General features: G+C 35.7%; 2 protein-coding genes across 2 annotated transcripts; one reads left to right on the plus strand and one right to left on the minus strand.

The window, feature by feature from the left end:
- The first annotated feature begins 538 nt into the window (after positions 1-538).
- LOC132145397 (chromatin accessibility complex protein 1-like) lies at positions 539-1,876 on the plus strand. Its single transcript, XM_059556409.1, has 3 exons — positions 539-719; positions 982-1,108; positions 1,186-1,876. The coding sequence occupies exons 1-3, from the start codon at positions 567-569 to the stop codon at positions 1,263-1,265; spliced, it is 360 nt and encodes a 119-aa protein (XP_059412392.1). The 5' UTR covers positions 539-566; the 3' UTR covers positions 1,266-1,876.
- Positions 1,877-1,918: 42 nt separating this feature from the next.
- LOC132145396 (uncharacterized) lies at positions 1,919-5,303 on the minus strand. The gene is made up of 3 exons (XM_059556408.1): positions 5,015-5,303; positions 3,211-3,735; positions 1,919-2,346 (listed from the first exon to the last, which is right to left on the minus strand). Exons 2-3 carry the CDS (start codon positions 3,723-3,725, stop codon positions 2,205-2,207), a joined length of 657 nt encoding a protein of 218 aa, XP_059412391.1. The 5' UTR covers positions 3,726-3,735; positions 5,015-5,303; the 3' UTR covers positions 1,919-2,204.
- Positions 5,304-11,423: the final 6,120 nt, after the last annotated feature.

Here is an 11,423-nt window from a genome sequence, read left to right on the forward strand (position 1 = left end):
AATGAATAAACATGAACAATATAAATTATATTTATTATTATTATTTTATAATAAGTCCCCCCTTAAAACACGTTTATATATATATATATATATATATATATATAGAAATTGAAAATTTTATTATATCATTTAATATTCTGTTATTTTAATTGATGCTCTATGCAATACAGCAAAAGATTTCAAATATTGTTTTAGATACTGGGAGCCAAAAATGTTGAAACGCCACTATTTTTGATAATTTGATATTACATTTTATAAATTTTTATTTATTTATTAAATTTATATATATATAAATATATATATATCTGCGGTTCACTAACGAAATATAAAAATGAAAAAAAAATATGTTGTCACTTTTCAAATTAACTTCATATGTAATTTTCTCGGATTATTTATTCAAGATTTTAAACTGCTTTTGTGAAATACTGACGGAAAATATTACATTCTCGAAGGAAGGACTACAAACGAAATGTCATAAAACTACAATTCCCGTGTAACCGTCGTCCAGTGACGTTTCTTTGAAAGCCTGTTGATTTACTTCCGTTACGCGACTGCTAACGGAACACATGTCTAAAGAAAACATGGAGGAGAAAGTTGAGCAAGCTACAAACAGTAAAAATGTATCTCTGCCTATGTCGAGGGTGCGATTAATCATGAAAAGTTCTCCCGACGTGTCCTGTATTAACCAGGACGCTCTTTTCTTGACAACAAAGGCAACGGTAATTTGATGTGTTATTAATCAATGGTCAGTTACCAGGTTATCTGCCTTATTTAGTTGAAAACTTTTTTTGATTTTAGTCACTAGAAACACCTGTGATACCAGTTAGCTTTTAGTTTAAGTACACATTCCCCATAGTTCTAATATCTCTTTTTTTATATATAGACACGGGTAAGAGTACAAAGGAGAGGCTGTGAACAGTGTGTTTGTTTATCACTGACTTGTGTTCTTATTAATGTGTGACATTCATTGTTTCCTCTTAGGAGCTTTTTGTCCAGCACTTGACTCTGTCCTCATATAAAAATGGTTCGGGTAAAGAGACAAACACACTGTCATACAGTGATCTGGCCAATGCAGCTGAGGAGACGGAAACATTTCAGTTTTTAACCGGTGAGTCCTGTTGACTAACACTATTATACAAACTAAATCAGCTGGCGTGTAAACAGTTTTCTCTCTTCTATGTTTAGATATCCTTCCTAAGAAAATCTTGGCCAGAGATTATCTGAAGTCACTGGAAGAAATGGAAAAAGATGATGACAACCTGTAGTGATGTACAGCAAGTCGGAGGAAATCACTGTGAACTGGTCCTGACCACTTCCTCTCTAAAACAGTGGATAAAACCATAGGGCATTGTCTTACAAATCAGGACATTTCACCCAAAGAGTTGTACTTTTACAGCTCTGTTGTTTTAGAGAGGTAATGTGCGCGTTTTACATAATATAGTCTGTATGTTTTAGCACCCACTTACACTATGCCGTGTGTCAAAATGTCCAATAGATTCACAACTGAACCACTCTGAGTACTGGAAACCAGGTTATATGGTGTTTCGTCATGCATCATTGGTGTTTTATTACTGCTTGACACCATGATTTGTATGTTTAGGGAAGATCCAAACATCTGTCTAGTCCATTTCGTTCAATGTGAAATAACACCTTGCTCATATGCATACAAAAAATGTAAAATGATTTTCTAAGGGGGTGAAACGTATCTTAGAGATATATTTCATGACTATGCTTTAACATTTTAACCACTGGTGATAAAAATGTGTTTGATTAATACTTGACTCTGGACTGCAGCTTAAGATTTATATAGTGCACTGTATAGTTTTTAAATGCTTGAACAGTTAGAATTTTGTATTTGAATAAATACTTTTCCTGATTATGTGTTTACTATAATCTTATTTTCAATATGGCAGTGTGAAACATTTGAACGTGAACTGTTGTGTTGTTTTTATTAAGCGTAATATAATTGTACCTTACATTTGTAGGGAACAGTCTAGTTTGGGGAAATAAAAATAGATTTTATTGCCATTACCTATTATTTATCCCATAAAAAACAAGAGGAAGATACGTACCAGAAGAGAAATACAGGGTGCTGTTGGCATGCAGTACATGATCATACAAGCCTTGTTTGTTTGATAAAAGTTTATAATAAAACATGCATTTTAGTATTTTCCACATGTGTAGGTTGTGTTGCTCAAATGAAATTACTGGGGAAGTAGTTTGGACAGTCGAAGCTGCATAGTATTCAAAGACCTCTCCAGATTGGCAAGATGTTTCTCTAGAAGAGCTGCTACTTGCTCCTTTTTAGCAATGGTGTCTTTCGTGTTGTCAGTTTGCTCCTTCAGACTGAGAGAGAGAGAGAAAAAAATATTCTTCAGTTTTGAAATGTACTATTTTAAATTTTGATTCAGAAGAAAACAACCTGTGATGACATTTTGCAGTCATGTATTCTGCCTTTCACTATCTCTGACACAGAGTGCAACATTCAGATTCCAGGAAGTAAGTTTTCTCAACAGAGAATTAGATTTTTATCAATAACTTATAAACCTTTAAATATGGTTCATGCTTAGCCTACATTTTTTCAACTTAAACATTAATGGCAAAATTACAGTACCCATGTTTCTGCAAGGAAATCTCCACAAATAATAAATCACGCTCTGCAAATTCAGCCAGTTACTCTTTAAAAACATCTCATTACACTCGAAGACTACTTATAGATTTGTGAATATATGAATATTTTGCAATAAATGTAAAAACAATGTTTCTATATCTAATCAGCATTTTAAAATTTTACTTCAAAACAAAAAGTTTGTAGTGTTCATAACTCGTAGCTGGTTGGTATGTCTAATGGCTTTAAACTAACAGATGATTTTTCAAATCTTTGGAAAAAAAAACAATTTGGGAAAAGGCCTCTGATCAAATGGCATTTTATAGAAATAGTTTTTAAATGAATGATGAACGTTTTAGAGCAAAAATATTGGTCATTCTCACACTGTGTCACACTTTTAAGTCTAGTCGCAATTTAAAGTTCAAATATTTCAATGGGTCTAAAGATTCCATATATGTTCAGAATTCCACGCAGCTCCCATACTATTCACCATCGGAATGAATGACTTCCAGTAAGTTGTTTGTTTGAGATAGTAAAAAGGCGACTTCATGGTAAAATTCCAAACGTATCATCCATGAAAACATTCAAAATTACTGAATTACCTTGAGAAGGTATAATGCTCTTTCCCCTCCTTCCTCTTCTCATCTAAATCCATGAACACTTTCTGCATTGTATCAGCGGTCTGGGCTACAGCGAGATGGTCAGCCCGGATGCCCTGCATGTTCTCCCTGGCCTGTTGATCATAGGACGCACCTCCGTCCTCGAGACCACTAGATGTGGATACAGCCTGCAGTGCCGCCCTGTTCTGCAGCACGAGAAGGCGGGACTTCTCAAACTCCTCTGGGCCCGCTATATCATCCCAGCATACAGGGGAGGATGGAGGAAGCCAGAAGCGCTGAGTGCAGTTGGCCGGCCTGCCAGGCGCCTCTCTGACAAATGGACTATCAGCTGGAAAGCGGTTTAGGAGTTCGTGTAATCCAGAACCCCAGTCCCAGTCCCGGTCCGTATCCTCCAGCTCAAGCTCTGTCACTACGCTGCCCGCTGGGTACCAGACAAACAGCAGGAACAGGTACCAGGACAAACAAGTCCTTCTCATTCTGTGCTGGAGCAACAGCATACTGGTGATACTGGGCAAACAGTAAACAGTATTGAAAGAATTAAGTGTCCTTGCACTGTGTGAGCGTATGTGTCAAACCCATATTCCTGACCTTGTGAGTATATGATGCTTAAAAATTGCTCTCAATACAATGCTTAATAAAGACCGGATGACTTTGAAAAAATAGTAAATTAGGCCTACATGTTGAGGTCAGTGCCAAAAGTTTTGTGGGCAGCACACATAATAACACAATGTAATTGTCCTATATCTAAAAAAAAAAAAAAAAAAAAACCTTTTGGGGTTACACTACATTGTTAAGGTTATATTACACTTTTTTTCTAGCATGCTGAATTATATGAAGGCTGCACATTTATTAAAAACAGCATTTTCACAGATTAAAGAGTATGTCATTTGTTAGTTTGTGAAAATGTAGTCTCAAGTTGCCTCAGCAAATGGTCAGTTTTCAGTTTAGTAATATTAACAATCTTAAAACAGAAAACACTAAAAACAACATAAACACCGGATTACATATGACAGCATACAAATATTGTCTATTTCAAAAGGGAGTAAAAATGTTTAGAACCACTGCTATAGAGAATATTAATGTCGTCATGTTTGTAATTTATTGCTTTTATTTAATACATTATTAAAATATATTTGTGTTTATTGCATGCAGCAGGTGGAGTAAAATCTATTAATAGCCTATTGCAGTACTTTGTGTTGTTCTTGATGTTTTAGTAGTTCCCTGTGCCTCCAACCAAGAAACAGACCCAAAATGGACCCCATGAGTAGTTATTTATAGTGTTTTGGATTAAAGCAATAAACTGTAAAATAACGATTGCTTTTCACCTTCAACATTCCTCCAGTTGGTCAGACAAAGAGGTGGAGCGAATCATTACTATCATGTTAGGCAGATGCTCAAACAGAGCAATTTTTATAGTTCCAATGAAAATATACACTTTTCTGGGGAATCAGACAATTGCCTAAGTTTCTTCTGCTGTTAAGCTGGAACTGTAGAAAATAACACTGAAACAATGTGTACATTACATGCATCGTTTTATTAGGCCGATCTAAAGTTAAGTGTTATTGAAGGAAACAAACAAAAACGAAATAAACAAACACCGCACACGGTATTCCTTCGAATTCTGTCGCCGTTTATGAAACGTAGAAATGTTCTTTCCACTGAAACGCTTTATGAGGAGAATTCCGATAAAACGTCGTTTTCGCAATTGAGCTTACAACGAACAAATTAAGCAAAACATTTAACACCTTAAAATGATAAAACTATTAAACATTTCATTTAAACTTACCTCACAGACTATAACAGATCAGCAGGCAGAAAGGAGCTCGCGTGCTTTTCAGAAATGAGCTATTGGAAAATCTGACTCGCTCTTCACAGCTCAACTCAGAGCTGCTCACTGCTCATTTGTCTAGATAAGCAAAGAAAAACCTTTCATTTCCACAAACACAACAATAATACACTAAATAAACAACGGGCGTTGTACATAAAAAAAATAATAAAAAGCGTCAGAGTGAAAACATAGACGTCTGAGATGTGATTTTCCAGTTCAAGAGTTTTTATCAGCTGAAGAATGGCCGTGTCTCAATACCTCCAAGTAGGGCAGTGAAGTGCCTATCTAGACAGCATTTTAGACATCATTTAGGCAGAATAACGTTCTTTATAGAACTCTGTGCAGAAGGTTTTGAGACACGACCATTGTAAACTTTTTAAGGAGGGTTTCCCTGTCTGTGAATGTGATGTTTTTCCTTCTTTTGATGTTGAAGGGGGAAGCAGAGTCTGAGGCAGTCATTTATTTTAAAATATACAAGCATTGTCCTTAAATAAACCCTAACATTTACTTATGTAAGCTAAATTGTACAGCATAAAGTTGAGTTTGTACTGCAATGTGAGAAGAGAGCGTGAACAGCAGTTTTGGCCTCAGGGAACATTGTTTTGAGGTTCGCAAGAATCCACACAATCTGTTTATACTTACAGATGGTTGTTTGACGATCTAGAAAACTTAAGTGTAGAGGGATTTTAAAGGCCAAAATATGATCTCAGCAAACAGGAATGGAAAAAAAGCTGGCAAAAGCAGCAGACATTAGCAGATTCCAGCATGTCCAAAAACATAGCTAGAAGTAAAAAAATCTGGCATAAAACATTAAAAACACAAGATACGGCAGTCAGAGGAAATTAAGTTTATTATATGATGCAATACACAGTCAAGCAAAAGTGAGCTATATTAAATGATACGTTTTCACATTATGTCTTAGCAGGGTTTACAGCATATCTTGGTTTGTAATTGTTTTGTTTAAAAAAAAGAAAATAAGAAAAGGAGAAGCTCACACTTTACATTATCAAAAAACAACAACAAGGAGCTTAGCAGTGAAACAACTCATGACAGGAATGACAGAAAATTTGGCATGTTATAAAGGAGCAAACACAAGGTTAAATGAAAGATAAATTGCTGATGTGAGAGAGGTTTGACACCACGATGCAGTGCAAGAAAGCCTTCGAAAAGAAATTTTGGTCACTTGGCTTTTCATCACTTGCATGAATATGGTTAAAAACACAACAAGAAGAGTGTCCTGGAATTACAATTGTTTGTTATGTATTTATGAGAAAGAAAAAAGAAAAGATGATTGTCAACTTAGAGTACAATTTGCAAAAAAAAAAAAAAAAAAAACCTGTCTGTCAGTTCCAGGACACTCCTACATTCTCAGGAGGTAGTTTTATGGCAAAAACGTATGGCCTGATTTGTAGTGACTTGCATGTTGTGGTTAATAGTGCATATTTTAAGGCCAGATATACTTTGTTCCATCCATAAATGCAGTTCTAAGGCTACATTAAGACACAGGTGAGGGGATTGAGGATGAGAGGCAATAGCAGATACAGCCCTTAATGGCAATACCTGAGTCAACTGTAACTTTTGACTGCAAGACGTCACAACATATCTAATAGTCATGATCAACTCAGCAATGTCCAAGCTAGACTGAGGCTCAGTAATATTGTATTATGTCAGTCAACCTGTCAGAAGGTGCTTGCACAGCTTGCGGGCATCAAACCTCTCTATAGGGGAAACTGTTTGAAATGAGATTCACAAAAGAACAATAAATGAAGTTTATGCAGCATTTATCAGGCTTATGAGGTACTTCACATCTATACACTTTATTTTTCGAAAAGACCAAGTCGTCATCTGGTTCCTTAGAATTCCTATTGTAGCAGAAAATACCTCGTCTTAAATAGTCTTAGTCTGTGTGCCCAATTACAACAGGGCATCCTTTAAAACTGCTTACAAAGTGCAAAATACAAATACTGATCATTCTATGTAGCATTCACTCAAGGTTGCTTGATAAAATGTACAAATTATTCAATGTGGCGCTGAGGATCAAATTAAAAGGATAGTCCCTTGATCAGGGGTGGGAGAGATTTTAAAAAGGCACACATACGACACAAAGTTTTTAAGCTCACCAATGGAAAACTAGAATCTGAATGATTTCCATAAAACCACTTTGTACCTTAATATTTATTTCTCAAGAAACTCAAATGCCAGTGTATTAGGATGCTTAATGCATCCTTTATCAGTCTGAGAAACATCAAATCAAAATTGAATTCCCTTCATAAAATGTAGCAAGGTAAATAGATGTCAACTGCGATGAATAGCACTCCGAAGTCTCTCATGACAACGTTTAAATACAAATAGCTTATCGCAGACTCGTCACAGAACGTTCATCAAACGGATCAGGGTCTAATGAGTGCGAAACATCTTTATTGCAATACTGGATATAAATCAAGTAGAAGAATCAAGTGGAGTGCTAGCACTCCAAAGACAGTAAAGCTCAACGATTGCCATTTGACACAGGTTGACAAGCTGCTTCATGAGAAAATGTTGTCAGTTTTCCCCCGAACATACATTAAACACAGAGGAGAGGTCATTGGACGTTTCTTGTCTAGTATGTTATCCACAATATGGCACAATGCTAGTGATGGACATGGGGATGACACTGCCACATACCAAATCAACTCAACTCAAGATCCAGAAAAGAACTACACCAACTTAACCACCGTTTTGGCAATTATCATGGCCTGAATTCTCATTTGTTCTCAATAAATACAACTACAGGATTTGAGAACAGCTCCACTCAAAAGCTACAGTGGGAAAATGGTATTAATAAACCTCTAAAAGCTGATGAGTATTTATCACTACATTTTAAAAAGGGAAGCTTTCAAATCATTTATTTTGGTCCCCTGCGATTTTGTTACATGCTGAAACATCCCTCATGTTGATCCACCTTAAAAAAAAAAAAAAGATGGGAAGAAAACTAAAGACTTAACACACAGTATAGGCTTGTGTTGTTTGGTCACAATTATTGTTCTTTGTCATGAGCACATATACATATATGTATAAGGGATATTTCAAATGTTAGCACCTGACACTATTGAGGTAGTTTTCAAAGTTGGTTTAAAAAGCCAGGTCATGATGAAGCTCTCAATTATTCCAATAAATCAGTCTCAAGACCCCATTTTCATCTTACATGCATGCTCATATTTGAATAAATAACATGTTGGCATGTAATGAACTAACGGAACTGTGCTCTTTGACAGGACACTTTGCAATGGTTTTATCCCTCACAACAAGCTTCAATTTTGGTCCTTTTAGACTAGCTTTAAAACCTACTTTAGGATTTAGGAAGGGTGGACAAAATCCTAAAAAGTGTTTTGAAACCCAATAAACAACTACATGAATGGCAACTGATCTGTAACGAAACTGACCAGAGGTTTAGTTTGTGCACACAATGAACCATCATTATGGGACCAACACAGAGTGTTTGCTGGTAAAGCAAAAGGGCTTCAGTGAAAATAAATTTGGCTTATTGGGTAGATACATGAACACGGGTGTTATAGTATAGCTCAAAACACTGCCTTATGTACACTTTTTACAGTACAGCACCACAAACGTCAGAGATATGAGGATCTTTGTGCCAGTGTGTATTCTGAATAAACTACCCATATGTTAGTTTAGTACATCACAACCATGAATGGTGAGATACAGTTCATGGATAAAAACCTTAAAATGTGCATGCATAAAACAAAGTGGAGCAAACCTGTGAAAATAAGGTGGATGTTCTTAACCAGTATGCAGGCGTATGAAGTACATTCAAACTGTTCGTTTGTATCCTTATGGTTTTAGCAGGTCATAAGGTAGCCCATTTTAAACTTGCCACCTTAGGAATTAAAAAGCAAAGAGTACAGTAACAAAACTACAATGTAATGTAGAGAGAGGCTTATATTTATGCTTCAGAACACTATAGTGCAAAGTTCTAATGCAAATGCATTAGCAATTTGTTTCTTAAGGTTAAAAGACCACCTCTGATCATCAAGCTCAGGGGCACAATTCTTTTGATGAGACTGGCTTTTTTCTTTGTCTGGCATGAATAAAATATATGTTTCTGAAAGTCATCGGGGCACCAACTAAGAATCAACACAACTAGTTAGTTTTATTCAAATCATAAGGTGTAAAGCGAAGAGTCATGTGGACACGGTTACCCCACACAAAGCTGGAAAGATACTTCGCCAAGCAATATACAAGCTTCACTCAAGCAGAGAAAAAGACAATTCTCTAGAAAAGACGACTCAAGAGACAATGTAAATGGCATAACAATGATAAATATTTCAAAGTTTCCAGGGACATTGAGGCACCATTTCAATTTTCAGTTAACACTGTATGTGCCTCTTAAGAATTGAAACAGATGCTGCAGCATAGATTAACACAACAAGCTTACAAAACCAGCACCATACTTCATTCTCCTCCCTTAATCCTTGGCCTCCATTACATTTGCATTCACAGATATTTTAACGGATTTATCTGAATCGAGCATTTGCGTCAGATTGCTAAAAACATCAGTTGATTGTACTGTAGAAGAAGGGAATGGAAGTAAAAAAAATTAAAAATAAAAACCACTCACATACAAGTGAGGCTTGCGTTCACTCAAAGTCCCTAACTCAATTTGGTATGCATGACAGATTTCACAGACAAAATCCGACAATTTGACCCCTATATATAAACAGAGTGACTGCTCTGAATGGAAATGAGTTTTTGCATAGTGTAAGAACTCAAGACCTTCTTACATTTGTTAGCTTTTAATAGATTAGTGCCAATATGATTGTATATGAACAAAGAAATAAAGCCAAGACTATTCTAATATCGATGGTTCTTCTCTATAATCTTACAATCTGTCCACCAGAATGCAAATTAGCAACACCACTTCTGATATAGTGCAAAAACATCTCATATTTCACACTTGAGAAATTGCATATGTTGTAGACCTGTGACTAAGGTGCTGAATTTTTTAAAAGGTTAAAATACTAAATCTCAGTAACGTCTAAAAACATCTAAATAAAGCAGGTCATCAGGATGAAACGAATGGTTTTAAAAGAAATCCGATTGTTCCAGAGAATATCTAGAAGTAGTAGGTTGAGCAATGATTTCATCTCTCGTTTTTGTTGCTGTATGATAAATAGCCTACTATTATTCACACCTAAAAAAAACAAAAAAAACAAAAACAAACAGGAAACATATGGGACTCATTCAAACAAGTATATGTATAAAGCAAAAATGTGCTGCAATTAAAAAGGACAGAAAATGATAAAACTGAAATTCACACCACACATTTATGTATATTTATATAGCTTGTGGAGCACATTTAAAGCATCAAGCCACTTATTTATGGAAAGCATATAATGATCTTTTGGATTCATGTCGGAAACTTGCAGCACTCAACTGAAGCTTTGAATACATCACTTTAAACTATCATCAAAAGACAACAGCAATGCTAAATCATCTAGGCTAAATGCCAGCAGGTATGGCCTCTGAACAAATATGAATTCAAGATGCCGTTTAGAGCAAGTGTTCAAGATTTTCTGTGACATCTACCACTTTCACTTACAGAGGGATGAAAAGACAAGTTCCCTATTAGTGCAATTATGAGGAAATGACTAGTGCGGTAATGTTACCATTATACAAGTAACAGGAGGTAGGACATCTAGACATTTCCACACAACTGCACCCAAATCACACACTCGTGATCCAGATACACACAGGAACTAGGGGTCTGTGTCCATTGCTCTTCAAAGTGCATCTACTTTCGCGAGTTAGGAGATCAGCGCCAAATAACAACATAACTCTAGTCAAGTATTTGAAGGTAAATTAAAATGCCCCTTATATGCAGCCTGATGGATTTAGAAAGAGAAGGGTCAGGGTTTCAGGGTCAAAAGTCATAGATTTCGCCAGATCAAAAACCAAACATACCCATTAAGCTCTCTGACCACCAGTCTGTGATTCTTGTTTAAAAGTTGAAATCAAACAAGATACTTAAAAAATGGTAGTCTCAAGAATAAACTCTAGCACCTACAATTATAATGTCTTATTGTGCTTCAGTTATGGTAGGACATTAACTACAAGTACATATGTAATCTTGTTCAGCTAACAGGAATAATTGAGAGCCATAGAAAGAACATCCAATTGTTGATAATAAAAATAGAGTATTTTGTAAGCTAATACTGCTACAGTGGGTACAGGGTTTGCACTATTTACACTACTAAAAGTACCCAGCATGAAAATGACTACATTACAAATGTTCTATATTTATAATTCATATACACAAACATACCACTAAAATCTCTTGGTTAAGAATGCATAGTTAGAAAAAGATGGTTAA

The sequence above is a fragment of the Carassius carassius genome, chromosome 8 (genome assembly GCF_963082965.1).
Source record: "Carassius carassius chromosome 8, fCarCar2.1, whole genome shotgun sequence".
NCBI classification, from domain to species: Eukaryota; Metazoa; Chordata; class Actinopteri; order Cypriniformes; family Cyprinidae; genus Carassius; species Carassius carassius.